The sequence below is a fragment of the Schistocerca gregaria genome, chromosome 1, assembly GCF_023897955.1.
Source record: "Schistocerca gregaria isolate iqSchGreg1 chromosome 1, iqSchGreg1.2, whole genome shotgun sequence".
NCBI classification, from domain to species: Eukaryota; Metazoa; Arthropoda; class Insecta; order Orthoptera; family Acrididae; genus Schistocerca; species Schistocerca gregaria.
Genome location: NC_064920.1, coordinates 766,838,544 through 766,861,764, shown reverse-complemented (window position 1 = coordinate 766,861,764; position 23,221 = coordinate 766,838,544). Strand labels below are relative to the sequence as shown.

General features: G+C 43.7%; 1 protein-coding gene across 1 annotated transcript in view; it reads right to left on the bottom strand.

The window, feature by feature from the left end:
- LOC126268153 (synaptic functional regulator FMR1) overlaps positions 1 to 23,221 on the bottom strand; it is a gene marked incomplete in the record, with an annotated part of 168,304 nt that overhangs the window by 20,663 nt on the left and 124,420 nt on the right. The window contains 2 exon segments of the mRNA XM_049973698.1: positions 1,564 to 1,686; positions 5,266 to 5,541. Of these exon segments, the coding sequence (XP_049829655.1) occupies positions 1,564 to 1,686; positions 5,266 to 5,541 (399 nt within the window).

Here is a 23,221-nt window from a genome sequence, read left to right as displayed (position 1 = left end):
AGGTTCTGGTTAGGGCAGGGAAATTTTCTGTATTGACACAGATGGAAGGAGCGATAATCCATAGTGGAGGGTAAAAAAACACAGAAAAATGTGGAAAATTTAGTAAAACTAAGAGGGGGAAAACCGACAAAAAAGGCAAAACAGGTGTAGCATAATGAAAAGATGGGAAACCTGAGTACAGTGTGAAGAGAGGTAGCGAGTTCAGTTTGAAAGTCGAGTGATTATATTAGCACGACGAATGCTGTACATGAGAATTTAAACAGGGTGGCTTGGAAGTCAGAGCTTCACAGGATGTGTGGTATGCAGGGGACAGCATGTGTAGTTGGGGATTTAACAATAAAACATTAGAAAGTAGAGAAAGGGTATGAAAGACATTGAGTAGTGTAAAGCTGTACAGAAGGCAAACAGTACTGGATTGTGGGATCGAAGGGAAGGCATTAGGCACATCCTGGAAGAATTAACAACAATAGGGAAAGGATAGATTGCTACTCACCACACAGAGGAGGCACTGAGTTGCAGATAGGCAGAGTGAAAAATAATGCTAGAAATATTCAACTTTTGGATAAAGTCCTTCATCAGAAGTAGAAACACACACACACACACCAGCCATTGACTCTTCTCTGGGCACAGTACCGATCAACACAACACAACAGTGTGTGTGTGTGTGTGTGTGTGTGTGTGTGTGGGTGAGAGCACGCACGTGTTAGAGAGAGAGAGAGAGAGAGAGAGAGAGAGAGAGAGAGAGAGAGAGAGAGAGAGAGAGAGAGGCATGGGTGAATGTGTTTATTGTTTCATCTGCATTCAATGAAGGACTTATTCTGACAGCCATATATTCTTTTTCATTACACCTGTCTGCTAAATAATGCCCTTCCATATGGTGAGCAACAATCTCTCCTTTTTATATTATTGTTACAACATATAAAAATCTGTATGTTTGTATTTGATGTGTATAGAGTTTTAATGTTATCTTACTCCGGTGCCACAGCTAGACAGAAAGTGATAAGAAGTGATAAGAAGTGGCAGCTATTGATCTCTCGCAAAAATTTTCAGAAATTTTAGTAGTTGGTTTTTGTGTTGTGCACTGTTTTTTTCCATTGTTTCTCCTGATGATCTTACCTTCTTCCCCCATCATCAGTTCTGGTCACTTTTCCCATACACCAGATTATTTGTCGTCTTCTCCGAAAAAAAAAATGGTTTCATTTTCCTCCAGCACTAACTATATCTCATGTTGCACGCACAACTTAAGCATGACAGTTTCTGGGAATGAACTGGTGTTCAGAAAGGCAATAAAGCACTGTTTGTGCTGGATGCATTTCGCTTATCACATGTATACAATAATTTTCATGACACACACACACACACACACACACACACACACACACACACACACGTTAAACTGATGAACTATAAATAAATTACTTACAATTTGTAACAGCTTTGAAACTCATGACTGTAAGTAGTGAACTTACTGCAGTCTTTTCCTTTATCTGTGTTCTTTGCCCTATTAAGTATAACAGCAGTTACTTGGGTATTCTGCAGTTCTGATACAGTATTGACTCTTACCAGTTCCTTCAGTGCTACTGGTGTTAATGTTCTCTCCAGAAGGTGTCTGGCTACGCTGACGTATCCTGCGCCTGTGTCTTCTGCGGCGGCGAGTTCTGGAGCCCTCGACGCTCGACACTGACTCTACATGGGACATGACACACAACCTTTTGTGACCAGCAATAACTGATCAACTAAAAAGATCTTCACTGAAATCTTTAAGCCACTTTTTGACAATAATAGTTTTTTCCTTTAATACTGTTTTTGTTACATATCAGTAAGGCGAAAACAAAATTTCTTAGACATATGTTCCATCAAGAATATAAATGCATAGCAAAAGAGGAGATTTACTGAGAATTTGCTAACATTCAATTACTAAGACGAAATTTATGTAAATTGTTTCAAGACTGCATTAATGCCTTAACATTAATGTTAAGTAAATATGGCAAACTAACTAGGGATTAGGTAAATATTGCAAGCAGAATGCAAATGCTTTTATTTTATTTTACATTAGTTGGCTGCATTCTCGCTGTTAAGATTCTAGGTTACTGATGGTCACAAATGGGAAGCTGTCCTTTTGCTCCACATGCAAAAGCTGTATCTCAAAATTGTGAGCGGAATTTTACAACTGCCATCTCAATATACCTCACAATCCTTCCTGGTGTCACACTTTTCATTTTCAAAGCCTACCACATCATATTTTTCTATATACTGAGGATGTTAAGGGAGTTATCACTAGTTCTGGAGGGGGAAATTTCAAATATAGAGAAAAGCACCTGCTTGACAAATGCTCAAACTGGAAAATCGCGGGAAAGCTGACAATGTAAAAACTAATGGAAAATTTAATAATGGAAAACGTTAAGCATTCAGAACCTGAAGCAGCTTTGCTAGGAGCTGAAGGCAAGGGACAAGGTAGGGACAAGTTTAGAGAAGATAGGAAAGCTTTTCTTGTTATTCATCTGTGGACTCTCTCCTTAGCAATAGTTTCTAATTTTTTGTTTCCTTTAACACTTTTCTCAACAATTCCTTTAGATGAAAGCAATTTTGGCTTCTGATCAAGCAACGAATGTTCCTCAAAGCTTAGTACACTTTATCACCCACATTTATTAGAACTGGTCTAGTTACTCCGGTTTTAGTTGTAGGTTAAGTAGATGTTTCTTGTCTACCTCAAACAACTGGTAAGGAAATGGTTACTCATTTTAGTCATGTACAGCAAATTTGATGAAGGATAAAAACAGTTAGATAAACAAATGCATTACTTACCCAATTTAATGGTGTTGCATGAAATGTAACACAAATGGCTCATTGAGTGTAAAAACATTGAACACACAGTAATGGAGTTTCAATCAGTTATGCTTCATGGTAACTCACTGTTAATTAATTCAACATTAATATATACATCAAACTATGGTTGCACCACAAGAAGTCCACTGTCAGAGGTGAGGATCAGTGTAAGAGGAAAGTGCCCTATGCGCAAGCCCAACATGAATAGCCAAATGCTACCGGGATCTCATGGACAGTGTCTGAAGTAGTCAATACTGGCAATTCAAGCTGTAGTATAGTATTGGTGCTAGGTAACAATTCTACGAGCTGCCACAATTTCTCCTGGCATGGGGCAGTAGCCGTGTATTATTTATTATTAATGGAAACATTCACACAATTAAGGTTTATCACATCTCAGACAATAATTAATACCAATTTACATGATTGGTCAATCTATAATTAAAACAATCCACTCATAAAATTACATATGCGCATTTTTGTTCGCTTACATGTTTCGTATTGCACAATGGATGTTACTGGATCACAAAATAACTATTTATTCAAATTAAATAGAGAACATCTAAAACTATCTGAAGACTTGTACTGGTATGTTGCTTAATATATTAATCATTAATCTAATTAGTGAACTTAACTATTTTATAGGATACATACTTGATTTCGCAGGCTTGTGTTTATAACACTGTACTATTTGGGAATATCTTATTTACACATACCAGTGTAGACATTATGAATGTAAACAATTCTGTTTACAACTTTAGCTTGGGTTCTTATTGCACCAATTGCTGAATGTAAAGTTTCTTTATGCTGATGTGATCGATTGGGTTCAATACACCTAAGAAGTCACCATCATCATACCACATGGAGCACTAGTTCTGTTGGACAAGAGCGAAATAAGGAAATGGCCTTGGCAATATTGAAGACACTAACTCAACATCAACTCAACTGATGTATGTGGGTGTCTGGAACTGGATTCTATGCAGGGCGATCAATGACTGAAGAACATTACTCTTCAATACAATGCCAGCTGGAAGACAATGAAAATATTCTCATGTGTGAATAATAGTATAATCTGAATAAACAGTATGAATGGTCACAGGTTTGTTTGATCTGTTGGAGAGTGCCACAGAGATACTGAATAAACTGAGCTGTAAAGTATCCCGAGAAACTATTAATAAAGTTTCAAGAACTAGCTTTAAATGATGACTAGGAATATACTACAACCTCTTATGTATCACACACACAGGGAACATGAGGAAAATTAGAATAATTATAGCATGCACAGAGGTGTGCACACTATCATTCTTCCGGTGCTCCATACTTTAGTGGAGTGGGAAGAAAACCTAATAACTGGTACAATGGGACATACCCTCCACCGTGCACTTCACGGTAGTTTGACGTGTAGACACAGAAGTAGATGTGGACATCTTCAATGTTACTTTTGAAACCCATTTGGTATTTTGAGTATGTATTTTGACCCAGGAATCTGCTTATGACTTCTATTCTCCCAGAACTTTTTGAAAAACTACTCTGGCATTCTCTTTTGCCTATTAAGAAATATGGCCAGTTCTGAATGTTTCTAACTTGACACACTCATTCTTGAGCATTTTTCTGTGCTATTTCACATCTGGTAAAATGGTGGTATAGCTGAAGAACACAAAATTTTATACCTTGGCATCTCCTCTTCTGTTTTGTTAGCCACAGTTTTCGTTTATTTCAGTTACAGAAGACCACATCGCTGTCCGCTTTGCATCACAGCTTGTTGAAATAAAGTTTGTATATTTTCATGTAAATCATGTAAGCACTTTCAAGTGTATAATTAGAAAAAGGATAATAATGTGCATAGGTACAAGCTTTTGAAACTATGCATTTAAGGAAGATGTACCCAGAAATGAGAAAAAGTTAATAGTGATTATTTAAAGAGTTACCTAAGAAATATGATAGTAATTTGCCTGAGGAATTAAATGAAAACTAATCACCATTAACTAGTAGTTGAAGGTCGTTAATATCCCAATGAAAATTAATCTGAAGACTGTGATTCTAGTGAGCTTTACATGAAGATACACACACACCAACAATTTGAAACAAATTAATTCCTGCTGGTGACCTGTATAATGTCACTTGGGATTTGTGTTTCCAGAGCCACTACTCCAGTGCAGGATTCAAAGAGCTCTTTAATGTAAATTATAATGATGCTATTTAATGCACTGTAGTTGAGAAGGAATTGTTAATGCATGACAAACAACTATGACAGTTTCTTTTGTTGATATGTAACTAGAAAATTTACTCACCTTACATTGTGCCGTAAGACAATAACATTAGGTGAAAAGGACAGGGTGACTTACATTTCAGCTGTGATCCCCATTCCAGAGACTAGAAAATTGGTCAAATACCAAATTTATATTACATATTATTTCTTTATGACATGAAAATTGTTCTTACCATGATCCACACTAGACACATCTTGACTGTCAAGAACTGTCTCTTCATCATCAGTGGTACGTCGACGTTCATCGCGGCGGTTCTCCCTGCGCTGGGATTGCCGACCACTAACAGGAAGTGGAGCACCTCCTCCAGACTGCTGTCCCTGAATCACTTGATTGGAAACAGGTTGACGTGAACCACTTCCTGCTGCAGATGACATGTACTGATGCTGCTGACGGGGTGGTAAGTCACGAACTCGCTCATCAGCTGTATCTGGGGTTGCATGCCTTGAACCTGTACATTACAGTGCAGAAACTACTGTAATAATTGAATTGCATTCTATTATTAAAAAGTCAGCAGCAGAAAGATGTAATTAACAATTGTGGATGAGAATTGCAAGATGTTATTCCTTAAGGATTCCTTCCTACTTCTGCGAATAAAAACACTATAAAGAGATAGCAAATAAAACCTGGATTGCAGAATATCACATTCTTTAACACTTCTCTGTAGCAAATTAAGAAGGGGGGAGAGTTATACCTGGAGGGCACTGTACCGAGGAACAAAAGATGTTTTCATCTAGTGACAGATTTTAAGCTCACATGAAGGAACATGCAACAGATACCATTGGCATTTTCAACTGTTTCTGTTGTGAGACATGAAATTTTGTTCATGCAGTATTTGTAAATATCACGAGTTCTACATATTTAAGTGCCATATTGTATATTAAAGCTGTTTTCAGTAGCAAAATTGCATGGTGAATAAAATTCTGTATACTTTTAAAACTAGTTATGTAACATACAAGCAGTTAAGCTAGTTTGTACGCTGTGCACCATCTTGTACCTTGGAATAGAAGGTCTCTCTATAATGGAACAATTTTCCCTATCTCGAAAATGGAAATGTGTGTTAGCTGCCAACAACACCTATTTCAAAATGTTTTGGACTTTTAACTGGTTTTTGATAATACTTATTCTTAATTTGATTTCACTTACTGACTGTTGGTATATAGTACACTCATAATGCAACAGACAGACTATTTCATACAATACTGACCAGATTTTCTTGACTGCACAATTTCTGCACATTTGTTCCTAGATACATGACCAATGTGTGCCTTGGAGCGGTTTCTCACATTTGGAACAAAAAGAAAGTTCACTTTTCTGGAATAATTTTTGTGATTTCAGACAAAGACTGCAGCACAAGAAGTGAATGGTATTATTTCAAAATGTAAAAAGAAAATTACATGGCTGGGCAGAGATAAAAACACTGGCAAGTGTTCCAATGTACAACATTCTCACCTACTTGTTTCTAGTGTGTTAATGTTGGTTTTGAAATTCTCCACAGGTTTGCTGCCAGATCCTAAAATGAACATGATTCAATATTTCGGCATCCAACTGCCCACCATCTTCAGGAGAACGCTACACCACTGTCATCGCTGCCGTTGCTGAGTACTGTTGAAAACTAATGCTGAGGCTGCAAATCGTCGTCCTATATAGGCCTGCATAACGTATACGGCACATATGATGCCCATCACAGCTACTGCCTTTAAGACTGGCTGGTGCCACTGCCTTCAGTTGGAACACCGGTGGCAATGATATATCGAACAAAGACCATTTTGAAACACTTGGGCTGGCTGTCGGCATGTAGAGTTTGGTCCAGTCCCAGTGATACATACAGAGGAGCATAGATATGTGCCCTTTATTCCTTACGTTGTGGGCATATCATTCAAGACTGGAAGAATTTTAAGCAATTTTAATATTAAGATTAGGGCACTACTCGGCTCTGTAAAAGATGATTTAGGGCTTAGGAAGATTGGCATATATAAAATTCCATGTCAGGGTGGAAGGGCTTACATCTGCCACTCAATTTTCATGGTTCAGGACAGATGCGTGGAACACTGTTGTTATACAAGGCTACAACTGCCAGAAAATCTGTGATAGAAGAACACATCTTAACCAAGGGACATGGAATGAAATTTGACAAGTCTGTGATAATTGCCAACACTTCTGGTTTTTGGAACAGTGCTTATAAAGTGGCAGATGAAATTAGGATGACAGACAATTTAATAAACAGACAATGGGTTTCCTCTTAGCAGGATGTGGAACCCTGTATTATCCTGCACCAACACAGACTTTTTTTGGCCTGGCCAGCCCGAGTCTTTTAAAATCGCCCGAGTGTGATACATTGTTACTACTGGTTTGTTTGTTCTCGTTTTGCTTTAAGGTGCAAAAACAACTGGGGTCATACGCGCCCGAGTCAAAACTACAGAACACTAATACAAAGAGGAGTTATAAAACCACTATACATCAGTCCCAATTGACATAATAGAAGACAGCTAAAAACAGCCATGTGGAAAAACGGCTAAAAATGACACCATGCAGAAACGGAGGTCCAAAACTAAAAAATTAAATGACCTTCACCATATCGCTTTGCAAGATGATAAGTAAGATGCGGCCGACAGCCCGCAAGTCATTTGCTAAAAAGGCCGATATATCAGATGGCAAACCCAAACGGGACGTTCCATCAGGAAGTGGCATACAGTTAAAACCTGAGTGCAATGTGAACAAAGTGGTGGGGTAGTGCCACTTAGCAAATGACGGTGGCTAAAAAGGCAGTGCCCTATATGCAAGCCAGTTAAAATAACCTCCTCCTGGCGGGAGGGCTGAGAGGATGTCGTCCAAGCCGCTGGGAGAGGCTTAATAAGTCCGAGCTTATTCCCCTGAAGAGAGGACCATTGGTGATGCCAAAGGAACACCACCTCCTGACAGAGGGCAACACAAAGCTCATTGTAGGGAATATAGGTACTCACGAGCTGAAGTATGAGGGCTGCAGCTTTGACAGCAGTGCCAGAAGCCTCATTTCCTGGCAGACCAACATGACCAGGAACCCACAGAAACATCACACTGGCTCCACCAAGAATGAGCAGTTGACAGTTTTCCTGGAGCTGCTGTGCTAAGGGATGGGCAGTGTACAGAGCACATGGACTTTGAAGGGCACTGAGAGTCTGAGCAGAGGACACCATTGAAAAGGCTGTGTTGTTGGATGTACTCTGTTGCCTAATACAAGGTGAAGAGCTCGGCTGCAAATACTGAGGCGTGTGCTAGAAGCCGATATCGAAAGACATGGGTGCCAATGACAAAGGCCCACCCGACCCCACAGCTAAGGTTGACATGGGCTGCTTCATGAAGCCAAAGTGGTGAAGGGTTCACACTCACTGGGAAAGGTACAGCTAGTGTGAAATTAAACTGCTGTAGCAAGTGTCAAAAGCGGACTACAGGACGTAACAGAGAGGCAGCACGAGCCCCATAATAACGATCAATGGAATCATGAAAGGAGGAGGTATAGGACGGGTGGCCATGCATGGCAGTCAAACGGCATACATACCTGCTGTGGAGAAAGTCACGGCGGTAGGGCAGAGGTAGTTCAGCAGCTTCAGCACACACAGACTCTCAACCGAACTGGTGTGAATGGTGCCCGTGGTCAAACAGATGCCATGATGGTGGATAGTGCGGAGACAGCATAAGAGGGATGGGCGTTTAGGTGCATAAACAAAGCAACCATAGTCTAGTTCGATTGGTTGGCTGGCTTAAAAGAGGGGGAGGGACCAAAGTGCTAGGTCATCAGTCCCTCATATTAAAATAGGTCCACAAGTGTGGGAGTAAAATAGCTGAGACATACAAAACACAGCTGGAAGAAAGGAGAAAAATACAAGAATGACAGAAGGGCAACAAACACTAAAATGGACAAAATTGGACAAGAAAACCACAGACACACACAAGAAACATGAAGAGATCAAAACTAGCGAGCAGATTATTGTGGCTGGTTGACCATGAGAATAAAAGGGAGAAACCAGTCACTCTGCAACACATTAAAACCTCTACCCTAAAAGCACTAAAACTTAGATCAAATCATAAAACCCACCCTCACAAATAAAATGTATAGCTAAAGCTGCTGTTGAGGCATTGTCGCCAAACACCGAAGGTAGAGTGCTGGGAAAGTTAAAAGTCTGCCGCAGAGTGGCTAAAAGTGGGCAGTCCAGGACAACCGATTCCCTGCAAAAGGACTGCATGGACGACTTCCACACACTCGTAGTCTCCTTAATGACATTTGTTGTGTGTACTGTTATGCCATACCATCTGCCAAAGCTGAAAAACCTTGCAGCATAAAACAGAATGAAGGTCAGTTTCGGAGATGCCCATCTCCAGAAGCAGTTTCTGTGTAGTCTGTTTGACCAGCGTGTCGCCAAGTTTGTTGCCTGGGATTCCAACAATGTCCTGGGGTCCACACAAACACCACTTAACGATGGGACCATTCCAGGGCATAGATGGACTCCTGAATGGACGCTACGAAAGGGTGGTGAGGGTAGCACTGGTTGATAGCTTGTAGGCTGCTCAACGAGTCAATACACAGTAGAAATGACTCGCCAGGGCCTGAGCAGATGTGCTCAAGAGCACGAGGTATGGCTGCCAGCTCTGCAGTGAAGAATCTGCGGCCTAGGTGTACACCATGGAGGTGTAGCTGAAATGACCTTGAGGAGAGATGGTAACAGGAAGAATTCCAGTTCAGACAAGAGACCGGGCGCGAACCTCAATCGTAAGCTCTGACCTGGGCCGCCAATGCCTGAGATGAACCGCTGTGGTTGGGAAAAGGAGACAGTAATTCAGATGTGCAGGAGGACTACAAACATGTGCAACGTAACTGGTGAGTGGTTGTGCACACCTAACCTTCAATGGAGGACCTCCAGCTTCCACGAGGACACTGGTCACCAGACTCATTCTAAAAGATACTGTCGCTAGGCAAACGCCACAGTGGTGCACTGGGTCGAGTAAACGCAATGCTGAAGGCGCTGCCAAAACATAAACCAGACTCCCACAGTTAAGGCAGGATTGAAGAAAGGCTCCGTAGAGCTGCAGCAGTGTAGAGCAATCTGCACCCCAGTTGGTGTCGCTCAGACAGCGGAGGCCTTTGAGGTACTGTCAGCACTTCCACTTAAGCTGAAGGAACCTGGGAAAGGAGTTATCCAAGGAATCACTTCCCGGCGAGAGGAGCCAAAAAAGACTTACGCTTCTCCTGCTGAGAAGTGGGAATTGATGTCTCCGATGGTTGGGGGAGAGGGTTGCTCCTGAAGTAGGTTGTGCAGGAGCATCAGGAAGGGAAGTGCCACATCCCCCTCCCCTCCCAAGGGGTACGTGGAGTCTAACAGCTCTGATAGCCAACTGTATCTGGCGGAACGGAAGCTGGTAGAACCACTGTCTTAGCGGTGGCATAGGTCGACAGGATGCACAGGATGTAGCCTCTCATTTCCTCTAAGCCTCAGCGTGGGGCAGCCGGTCCAGGGTTTTGTATTCCATTGTTTTTCTTTCTTTCTGGAGAATTCTGCAGTCTGGTGAGGAACGCACATGGTGGTCTCCACAGTTGACATAGTTGGATGGTGGGGTACACTGAGTATTGGGAAGTGAAGGACGTCCACAATCCCGACAGGTGATGCTGAAAGTACAGCCGAAAGACATACGGCTGAACTTTCAGCACCGCATCAGGACAGAGATATATTGATTTACGTGACAGCGGTAGATCGTCACCTTGACCTCCTCAGGTAATGTGTCACCCTCAAAGGCCAAGATGAAGGCACCAGTGGCAACCTGATTATCCCTCGAACCCCTGTGGACACGCCAGACGAAATGGACACCTTGTCACTCTAAATTGGCGTGCAGCTCATCATCAGACTGCAAGAGAAGGTCCCTGTGAAATATGGTACCCTGGACCATATTTACACTCTTATGGGGCATGATGGAAACAAAAACATCCCCCCAGCATGTAACAGGCGAGCAGTGCCCATGACTGGGCAGAGGATGCTGTTTTGTTACAGACTGACCCTGACCGCATTTTGGACAAGCCCTCCTCCTCCCCAAACTTGTCCTCTAAATGCTCCACATAAAACTGAGGTTTCATTGACAAGAAAAATCTCCCATCAACTCTCATAAATATGAGGTACCGGGCTGAATAAGCTTCACTGACATCCTTAGCTTGGTGTTCCTCCCATGGTGTGACCAGAGGGGGGGATGATGTGTGGTCATATTTCTTAGCATTGAAGTTAGATCTTTACCGCTTAGAGACTGCTGGTGTTGTTTGACCACCAGCAAGATATGACGTACTACTTTTCATGGCGTGTCATCCACCCTGATGCCACAGGGTACATGGGGGCCCCACAACAACGGACTGGCTACCGTGATGGATAACACGTGCAAATGAGCTAAAAAGTTCATTATCGTTGACAGCACGGAATGTGATTCTGCACAGAGAATGGAGGAAAATGCACCCAGAAGGGTGACCTCACCCAACAGCTGGGGAATGAGCAGAAGTGCAGATCCATGTTCACAAAGGAATCTAGAGGTCTCAGTGCATGATTGACACTATGCACCATGTAAGGCGCCATTTCCCAATTGACTCTCTCTTTGGGAAAATTTCGAAAAATGAAGGTAACACCTTACAGGGGACTATCACGCAAAGGCCGAAACGTGAGAGAGACAGTCGAGTTTCGAATGGAGAGGGGACCGGTACAAACGGAGGAGGGTGGTTCGATCAGCACCCCTGGAAGTACCATTGAGGACATGTCGGACATTAAGGAACTGCGTACAGCGGGCTGCTGGGTAAGACACACGGGAGGACCAAGAGTGCCCCTATCGAGCCTGAGCCCCCAGGAATTTCATAGTTTTAACAAACAGATGGGCAACAAGCCCAAGATGTAAAGATGGTGGAGAAACAGAAACCACTGGCGTCTCCAGAAATTCATACAGACAATTATGTAAGTGGAAAAGCAAAAGCCATTGGCGACGCTTCAGGTGTATAATGACTATCAAGACCCCACTGAAGATGTTGCTCAGTGAGACGGATCTGTGGAGAACTGCAATAGATGCAAAATCATAAACAAAAGGGAGCCAGAGATGCCCGGTGGGAGACAGGCCATGATAGGGTTAACGGCAATAGCAAAGAGGACGAGAGACAGGATGGGTCCCCGAGGCACACCATTTTCTTGGGTAAAGCAACCCACACTCACCTTGAAAACCCCATCTTATAAAAACGCCTGAAGGATCAGGGCAGGTGGCCACGGAAGACCCATGTGTAAAGAGTACAGAGGATACCAGTTCCACAGCAGGTGTCGTAGGCCTTCTCCACATTGAAAAACACGGCCACAGCCTGGGATTTCCGGAGAAAACCATTGATGACATGGGTGGACATAGTAGAGAGATGATCAACTGCAAAACGCCATGCTCGACATCCACACTGTGCCTTTGCTAATAAACTGTGAGACTTGAGCCACCGGGCATGAATCATATGTTTCATCACCTTGCAATCACAGCTACAGCTACAGCTACATCTACATCTACATCCATACTCCGCAAGCCACCTGACGGTGTGTGGCGGAGGGTACCCTGAGTACCTGTATTGGTTCTCCCTTCTATTCCAGTCTCGTATTGCTTGTGGAAAGAAGGATTGTTGGTATGCTTCTGTGTGGGCTCCAATCTCTCTGATTTTATCCTCATGGTCTCTTCGCGAGATATACGTAGGAGGGAGCAATACACTGCTTGACTCCTTCGTGAAGGTATGTTCTCGAAACTTTAACAAAAGCCCTTACCGAGCTACTGAGCGTCTCTCCTGCAGAGTCTTCCACTGGAGTTTATCTATCATCTCCGTAATGCTTTCGCGATTACTAAATGATCCTCTAACAAAGTGCACTGCTCTCCGCTCTCCGTTGGATCTTCTCTATCTCTTATATCAACCCTATCTGGTACGGATCCCACACAGCTGAGCAGTATTCAAACAGTGGGCAAACAAGCGTACTGTAATCTACTTCCTTTGTTTTCGGATTGCACTTCCTTAGGATTCTTCCAATGAATCTCAGTCTGGCATCTGCTTTACTGACTATCAACTTTATATGATCATTCCCTTTTAAATCACTCCTAATGCGTACTCCCAGATAATTTATGGAATTAACTGCTTCCAGTTACTAACCTGCTACATTGTAGCTAAATGATAAGGGATCTATCTTTCTATGTATTCACAGCACATTACACTTGTCTACATTGAGATTGAATTGCCATTCCCTGCACCATGCATCAATTCGCTGCAGATCCTCCTGGATTTCAGTACAGTTTTCCATTGTTACAACCTCTCAATACACCACAGCATCATCTGCAAAAAGCCTCAGTGAACTTCCAATGTCATCCACAAGGTCATTTATGTATATTGTGAATAGCAACGGTCCTATGACACTCCCCTGCGGCACACCTGAAATCACTCTTACTTCGGAAGACTTCTCTCCATTGAGAATGACATGTTGCGTTCTGTTATCTAGGAACTCCTCAATCCAATCACACAATTGGTCTGATAGTCCATATGCTCTTACTTTGTTCATTATCGACTGTGCGGAACTGTGTCAAACGCCTTGCGGAAGTCAAGAAACACGGCATCTACCTGTGAACCCGTGTCTAAGGCCCTCTGAGTCTCGTGGACGAATAGCGCGAGCTGGTTTTCATACAACCACCTTTTTTGAAACCCATGCTGATTCCTACAGAGTAGATTTCTAGTCTCCAGAAAAGTCATTATACTCGAAGATAATATGTGTTCCAAAATTCTACAACTGATCGACGTTAGAGATATAGGTCTATAGTTCTGCACGTCTGTTCGACGTCCCTTCTTGAAAACGGGGATGACCTGTGCCCTTTTCCAATCCTTTGGAACGCTACGCTCTTCTAGAGACCTAAGGTACACCGCTGCAAGAAGAGGGGCAAGTTCCTTCGCGTACTCTGTGTAAAATCGAACTGGTATCCCATCAGGTCCAGCGGCCTTTCCTGTTTTGAGCGATTTTAATTGTTTCTCTGTCCCTCTGTCATCTATTTCGATAACTACCATTTTGCCGTCTGTGCGACAATCTAGAGAAGGAACTACAGTGCAGTCTTCCTCTGTGAAACAGCTTTGAAAAAAAGACATTTAGTATTTCGGCCTGCTGGTCCCAGCGGAGGTTGGAGTCCTCCCTCTGACATAGGTGTGTGTGTGTGTGTGTGTGTGTGTGTGTGTGTGTGTGTGTGTGTGTGTACTTAGGATAATTTAGGTTAAGCAGTGTGTAAGCTCAGGGACTGATGACCTTAGGAGTTAAGTCCCGTAAGATTTCCCACACATTTGAACATTTGAAGATATTTCGGCCTTTAGTCTGTCATCCTCTGTTTCAGTACCCTTTTGGTCACAGAGTGTCTGGACATTTTGTTTTGATCCACCTACCACTTTGACATACGACCAAAATTTCTTAGGATTTTCTGCCAAGTCAGTACATAGAACTTTACTTTCGAATTCATTGAACACCTCTCGCATAGCCCTCCTCACACTACATTTTGCTTCGCGTAATTTTTATTTTTCTGCAAGGCTTTGGCTATGTTTATGTTTGCTGTGAAGTTCCCTTTGCTTCCACAGCAGTTTTCTAACTCGGTTGTTGTAGCACAGTGGCTCTTTTCCATCTCTTGCTTGGCACATACTCATCTAACGCATATTGGACGATGGTTTTGAAGGTAAGAGAGATGGGGCAGCAGCTAGAAAGCAAGTTTTTGTCCTTACTGGGCTTAGGTATGGGTATGACGGTGACTTCACGCCAGCATCTGGGAAATGTGCCCTGTGCCCAGATGTGGTTGAACGTGTTAAGCTGAAAGTGCTTGCCTGCAAGAGAAAGGTGCTGCAACATCTGAATGTGGAGGGCATCTAGCTCTGGGGTGGAGGAGCGGGATGAACTGAGAGCATGATCTACCACCCTCATAGTGAAGGTGGCATTGCAACACTCACGATTCGGAGAAGAGAAGGTTATTGCCCAAGCCTCCTCTGCTCGTTTCTGATGGAGGAAGGCAGTGTGATAGTGGGAAGAGCTTGACACTTCAGCAAAATGGTGGCTCAAGGTGGTGTAGATAGCAATAGGATCCACGATAACATCGTCTGCTACTGTGAGGCCGGAAATGTGGGACTGTATCTTGGTCCCAGAAAGCTGTTGGAGGTTGGCCCACACGACAGAAGAAGGGATTGAACTGCTACAAGAACTAGTGAATGAAATCCAGCTAGCTTGTTTGCTATCTTTAAGTACGTGGTGACACTTTGCATGCATCTGTTTATAATGAATGCAGTTTGCATCGTAGGATGATGGTTAAAAATGCGGAGAGCACATCTCCAAGTGTGAATTGCATTGCGGCATGCCTTAGTCCACCAAGGGACTGAAACATGATGTGGCAAAGAGGAAATGTGAGGAATGGAATGTACTGCAGCAGTAAGCATAACACTGGGAAATCTTGTTCTTCAGAGGTCACCAGGGAGGAGTAAAGCTGCTGATCAGCCTTAGTAAGCTGCCATTTGGGCTTGCAAGTGGATCGAGGAGGAGTCAGCAAATGGAGAGCTCGTAGAAAATGGTCACTCGAATAGGTGCCAGAAAGAATGGACCACTCAAGTTGACGGGAAATCTGGGCAATGCAAAAGGATAGGTCCAATTGGAAGTAGATGTGCAAGGAGTCAGAAAGGAAAGCGGGTGCCCCAGTGTTTAGGCAGACGATGTTAAATTGGTTAAGAAGTTCAGCCAAGACGGCACCTCTCTGACAAGTCCTGGGAGAATCCCAAAGGGGATGATGAGCATTAAATTCACCAAGTAGCAAAAATGGGGGAGGAAGCTGCCCAGTAAGCTGGAAGACATCTACCCTGGTGACTTCGAATGATGGAGATACATAAATGGTACAGAGGGATAAAGTCAAGTGGGGAAAGAAAAGGTGAACTGCAACAGCTTGAAGACGAGTAGTCAGCGAGATGCAGCATGGTGCCCCCACAAGATGAAACCGGTAAGTAATGTGAATGCTCAAAGCTTTCATAAGGACACAATTTAATTTCCTGAAGGCAGAGTAGAAGGGGATGCTATGATGCTTAAAGCAGCCATAAATCCTCTTTGTGGGACCAAAGGCCATGAACATTCCATAGGAGGACAGTCATGAGGAAGAGATGTACGAGTGTTAACTCTGCGGCTGCTGAGTGACAGCCAGTGTAGAGTCACTACTACAGGGCACAGTAGCAGGAGGATCCTGCTCCATGGGGTCCACAAAACCTGAAAACGGTTGGTGGTGCTTACCAGCTAGACAGAGGCTGGCCGGGCTAAAGTACACTTGGCGACACCGTCGAACAGGATCTTCGAGTTGGCGAAGGAGAAAACTGTTTGCCTTTGGTGGACTTCTTCGAGCCCTTCCGTTAGAGGGGGGGGGGGGGGGGGGGGGGGAATTGGGTGTTTTTTGTCTGGAGGGATGGAGGAAGTCTTCATGGGAGTACTCCTTTGTCCTTTCCTGTATACTGGCTGTGTAGCTGGTGGCTTCGCCCCTTTAAAGTGAGAGTTTGACGGTTTGTTGCACAGCAGGGCGGGAGGATGGTGATGCTACATCTACTCTGCAATTCACATTTAAGTGCTTGTCAGAGGGTTCATCGAACCACAATCATACTATCTCTCTTACTATTCCACTCCCGAACAGCGAGCGGGAAAAACGAACACCTAAGCCTTTCTGTTCGAGCTCTGATTTCTCTTATTTTATTTTGATGATCATTCCTACCTATGTAGGTTGGGCTCAAAATATTTTCGCATTCGGAAGAGAAAGTTGGTGACTGAAATTTCGTAAAAAGGTCTCGCCGCGACGAAAAAGTCTATGCTGTAACGACTTCCATCCCAACTCGTGTATCATATCTGCCACACTCTCTCCCCTGTTACGTGATAATACAAAACGAGCTGCCCTTTTTTGCACCCTTTCGATGTCCTCCGTCAATCCCACCTGGTAAGGATCCCACACCGCGCAGCAATATTCTAACAGAGGACGAACGAGTGTAGTGTAAGCTGTCTCTTTAGTGAACTTGTTGCATCTTCTAAGTGTCCTGCCAATGAAATGCAACCTTTGGCTCGCCTTCCCGACAATATTATCTATGTGGTCCTTCCAACTGAAGTTGTTCGTAATTTTAACACCCAGGTACTTAGTTGAATTGACAGCCTTGAGAATTGTACCTTGACAATAGGCAATTTCACAACCTCAGAGGTGAATTTGAGAATGCATGTCTGCGTGGACATGTCCTTCATGGAGTGAGGGGTAACAAAAATAGAACTATACGTGCCAGATGGGAGAACACAGGGTTTGCAACTAGCCAGTAACTTGTGAGCAACTGGGTGAGGCACTTTTTCCTTTACCCGTATCTCTTAGACTGTACACTCATCAAGATATATGGGAACAATCCCGAGAGGAGGCAGCATGGCTGCCATTGCAGTTGATACAGCAGGGAGGAGGCAGACAATCACTCTTGTGTGCATCCCTACCACATGTTACACATCTGGCTGGGTGTTGACAAGACGTGCTTGTGTGGTTGAAACAATGACACTGGTAACAGCACATTGGGTTCAGAAAGTACGGCAGGACTGTGATAATTTCATAGCCTGCTTTGATCTTGGACGGCAGCACCACTATCAAAGGTGAGGGAAAGAGTGCGGGTGGGCACTAAGGAGGAATTTACATTTTTCATTACATGATGGACGCAACAACACCATTATCAGAGAGGTAAGATTGGATTTCGCCCTCGGTTAGGCCATCGAGCAGCCTGGTGTAAAGTACACCACGGGAAGAATTTAAAGTTCTATGGGCCTTGACACAAACAGGGTAGCCGTGGAGAAGCGAGGCAGCAAGCAGTTCTTGGGCCTGAGAATCAGAAGCAGCCTCCAACAGCAAAGTGCCATTCTGCAAACGAGATCAGGATTTCACAGGGCGAGCAACTGCATCAACACCTTTCTGAATAATAAACAGATTTACAGTGGCAAAGGACTGACTGTCTTCAGTACGTGATACCACGAGGAACCATGGTGCAGCAGGATGTGTCTTTGAATCATTAGCCTCATTACGTTTATGTTTCGTAGACATTGATTTGGAAGATGATTGACTCATTACGAGAAAATCCCCCATGATTGCCAGTGTCTCTGATGGCATGCTCCTTCCAACTGGGGGCTCTCTTCACAAGGGGACACATCTGCCTTAGGTGATTGTTCACACCTCCCGAACATCTGGCAGAGGGATCAATCAGCAATTTGGAAAGGTTGAATCTCAGGCAATCACCCTTCCCTGGGCCTGGCCTGTACCAGGGTATGTGCAAACCCTACCTGTCGACTCAGGGCTGAGAATTATGCCAAAGTGGAGGAAGGAGACTAGAAGGGAAACTAAGAAAGCAAAAGAGAGAGAAAAACAAAGGCGAGACTGTTCTTACATCAGCGGCAGACAATGTAGAACATTCCCAGTAACATTCTAAACAAGTTCCTCAAGGAAGAGGAAAAACATAGCAAGAGGATAGACTGCAGCATGGAAAGGAAAAAACGTTGCTAAGGCTGGGGCCCCATGGTAGCCAGGTACAAACCTGCCGAAGAGTGGCGAAGCCCCTAACGGGGGAGTTTGCTTCTGGTGTTCTATTAAGGGCAGCACCACCAATTTAGTTTTGAAGGGCAGCAACATGTGCTACATGTTGGTACATGTGCCGTGTAAGGTACAGAGGTCTATTTGCAACCATGATATCAGTTTTCAGCAGGACTCCTCTGCTGCTGCTGCAGCAGCAGCAGCAGCATTCTTCTCAAGATGGCACACAATTGGATCACCGAAATACTTAATCATATTGATTTTAGGATAAAGCAGCAAACCCACAGAAACTTTTGACTAACAAAACCACAGAAGGAAAGAGTTGTTACTCACTATATAGCAGAGATGCTGAGTCGTGATAGGCACAATAAAAAGATTCACGCAATTAAAGCTTTCGGCCATTAAGGTCTTTGTCAGCAGTACACACACACACACACACACACACACACACACACACACACACACACACACACACACACACACACACACACACACACACACACACACACACACACCTGCAGTCTTAGAGAACTGAGACCACACTGCGAACAGCAGCACCAGTGCACGATGGGAGTGGCGACTGGATGGAGGTAAGGAGGGGGCTGGGCCAGGGAGGGGGAGGGACAGTATGGTGGGAGTGGCGAACAGTCAAGTGTTGCAGTTTAGACGGAGGGCAGGAGAGAAGGTGCAGAGGGGGAGGAGGAAAGTAGTGGAAAGGAGAGAAAGAAAAGAAATTAAAAGACTGGGTGTGGCGGTGAAATGAGGGCTGTGTAGTGCTGGAATGGGAACAGGGAGGGGACTGGATGGGTGAGGACAGTGACTAAAGAAAGTTGAGGCCAGGAAGCTTATGGGAATGTAGTATGTATTGTAGGGAAAGTTCCAACCTGCGTAATTCAGAAAAGCTGGTGGTGGGAAGGACCCATATGGCACGGGCTGTGAAGCAGTCATTGAAATATAGGATACCATTTTTGGCAGGGCGTTCAGCAACAGGGTACTCCACTTGTTTCTTGGCCAGTTTGTCCGTGGCCATTCATGTGGACAGAAAGCTTGTTGGTTGTCATGCCTACATAGAATGCAGCACAGAGGTTGCAGCTTAGCTTGTAAATCACATGACTGGTTTCTCAGGTAGCCTTGCCTTTGATAGGATAGGTGATGTTAGTGACTGGACTGGAGCAGGTGGTTTTAGGAGGATGTATGGGATAGGTCTTGCATCTAGGTCTATTACAGGGGTATCAGCCATGAGGTAAGGGATTGGGAGCAGGGGGTAGTGTAAGGATGGACGAGTATATTGTGTAGGTTCGGTGGATGGCAGAATACCACAGTAGGTCCAGCCCACTATCCATCCCAACCCTCCTACCATGGTATTCTGTCGTCCACCGAACCTACACAATACACTTGTCCATACTTACACAACCCGTGCTCCCAATGTCTTACCTAATGGCCGATACCCCTGTAATAGACTAGACCTAGATGCAAGATCTGTCCCATACATCCTTCTACCACCACCAACTCCAGTCCAATCGCTACCACCACCTATCCTATCAAAGGCAGAGCTACCTGTGAAACCAGTCATGTGGTTTACAAGCTAAGCTGCAAACTCTGTGCTGCATTCTATGTAGGCATGACAACCAACAAGTTGTCTGTTCGCATGAACGGCCACCGACAAACTGTGGCCAAGAAACAAGTGGACCAGGCTGTTGCTGAACATGTTGCCAAACATGATATCCTTCATCTTAATGACTGCTTCACAGCCTATGCCATATGGATCCTTCCCACCAACACCAACTTTTCTGAATTGCGCAGGTGGCAACTTTCTCTGTAATACATCCTACATTCCCATAAGCCTCCTGGCCTCAACCTTCGTTAGTCACTGTCCTCACCCATCCAGTCCCCTCCCTGTTACCATTCCAGCACTACACAGCCCTCATTTCACCGCCACACCCAGTCTTTTAATTTCTTTTCTTTCTCTCCTTTCCACTACTTACCTCCTCCCCCTCTGCACCTTCTCTCCTGCCCTCCGTCTAAACTGCAACACTTGACTGTTCACCACTCCCACCATACTATCCCTCCCCCTCCCTGGCCCAGCCTCCTCCTTACCTCCACCCAGTCGCCACTCCCATCATGCACTGGTGCTGCTGTTCGCAGTGTGGTCTCAGTTCTCTACGACTGCAGGTGTGTGTGTGTGTGTGTGTGTGTGTGTGTGTGTGTGTGTGTGTGTGTGTGTGTGTGTGTATACACTGCTGACAAAGGCCTTAATGGCCTAAAGCTTTAATTGTATGAATCTTTTTATTGTGCCTATCGCGACTCAGCATCTCCGCTATATGGTGAGTAGCAACTTTCCTTCTCAGGTATTGTTACATTCCATCCTGGATTTTCCATTGTTTGATTTTTGACTAACAAGAGCAACACATACAAGAAACAAATGTACTATATTCCTAGTTAAAATCAAGCAGAACAAAAGTCAGTAAATGCAGTTTTGTTGTTGTTGTTATGGTCTTCAGTCCAGAGACTGGTTTGAGGCAGCTTTCCATACTACCCTATCCTGTACAAAGTTTTTCGTCTCTGAGTAACTGCTTCAACCTTCATCCTTCTGAATATGCTTAGCATATTCATCTCTTGGTCTCCCTCTACGATTTTTACCCTCCACGCTTCCCTCCAATACAGAATTGGTGATCCCTTGATGCCTCAGAATGTGTCCTACCAACTGTTTCCCCTCCTAGTCAAGTTGTGCCTCAAATTTCTCTTCTCCCAATTCTATTCAGTACCTCCTCATTAGTTATGTGATCTACTCATCTAACCTTCAGCATTCTTCTGTAGCACCACATTTCGAAAGCTACTATTCTCTTATTGTCCAAACTAGTTATCGTCCATGTTTCACTTCCATACATGGCTACACTCCATACAATTACTTTCAGAAACGACTTCTTGACACTTAGATCTATACTCGATGTTAACAAATTTCTCTTCAGAAACGAATTCCTTGCCATTGCCAGTCTACATTTTATATCATCTCTACTTCGCCCATCATCAGTTATTTTGCTCCCCAAATAGCAAAACTCCTTTACTACTTTAAGTGTCTGATTTCCCAGTCTAATTCCTTCAGTATGAACCGACTTAATTCGACTACATTCCATTATCCTCGTTTTGCTTTTGTTGATGTTCATCTTATATCCTCCTTTCGAGACACTGTCCATTCCATTCAACTGCTCTTCCAAGTCCTTTGCTGTCTCTGAAAGAACTACAATGTCATCGGCAAACCTCATCGTTTTTATTTCTTCTCCATGGATTTTAATACCTACTCCAAATTTTCTTTTGTTTCCTTCACTGCTTCCTCAATATACAGATTGAATAACATGGGGATAGGCTTCAGCCCTGTCTCACTCCCTTCCCAACCACTGCTTCCCATTTGTGCCCCCTCGACTCATATCTGCCATCTGCTTTCTGTACAAACTGCAAATGCTGTGGCGTTTATGTAGTTGTCGGTGGTAACACACAAACAACACTACATGAAGTAATTGCAGAAATCAATGTCATACAAACGACAAATTTATCTGTTAGGACAGTGTGATGAAATGTGTTAGTGGGCTATGGCTGCGGATGACCGATGTGAGCACCTTTGATAACAACACGGTATCAACTGCAGCACCACTGAGCCCGTGATCATATCGATTAGATCCTAACTGAATAGAAAACAGTGGCCTAGTCAGGTGAGTTGCAATTTCAGCTGTTAGAGCCAATGCTTGGGTTTGAATGTGGTGCAGATCTCATGAAGCCACAGACCCAAGTTATCACAAAGGCACTGTGTAAACGGGTGGTGGCTCCATAATGGTGCAGGCTGTGTTTAAATAGAATGGACTGGGTCCTCTGGTCCAACTGAACAGATCACTGACTGGAAATGCTTATGTTTGACTACTTGGAGATCATGTGCATCCATTCCTGGCTTCATCTTCTCAAACAACAATGGGATTTTTATGGATGACGATGCGACACGTCACCAGACAATTGCCCAACATGAATCGCCTTGAACTTTTATGGGACATAATAGGGAGGTCTGTTGGTGCACAAAATCCTGCACTGGCAACACTTTCACAATTATGGACTACTATAGAGGCAGAATGGCTTAATAACTATGCAATAGAGGCAGAATGGCTTAATAATTATGCAAGGAAGTTCCAATGACTTGTCAAGTCCATGCCACATCAAGCTGCTGCACTACACCTGGGAAAAGGAGGACCAAAACAACATTAGGTGGTATCCCATGACTTATCACGTCAATGCTCTACCTGGGCAAAAAAGAAATGAGATTTATACATTGCTAAAGAACTGTTTGATGTGACACATTAATGTGTAAATATATTTTGATGATGAAATTTAGTTGTTCTGCTATTAGAAGTTTCATCAAAGCCCGTCAATTCTGTGACTGTGGATGAGCAATTTACTACAGATATGTTCTAATGCTTATTGGGGATAAAAAGGTGGCAATATAAGGAACAAATGAAGATGTACGTTGCTGCAATGGATCCTATGATAAAAAAACC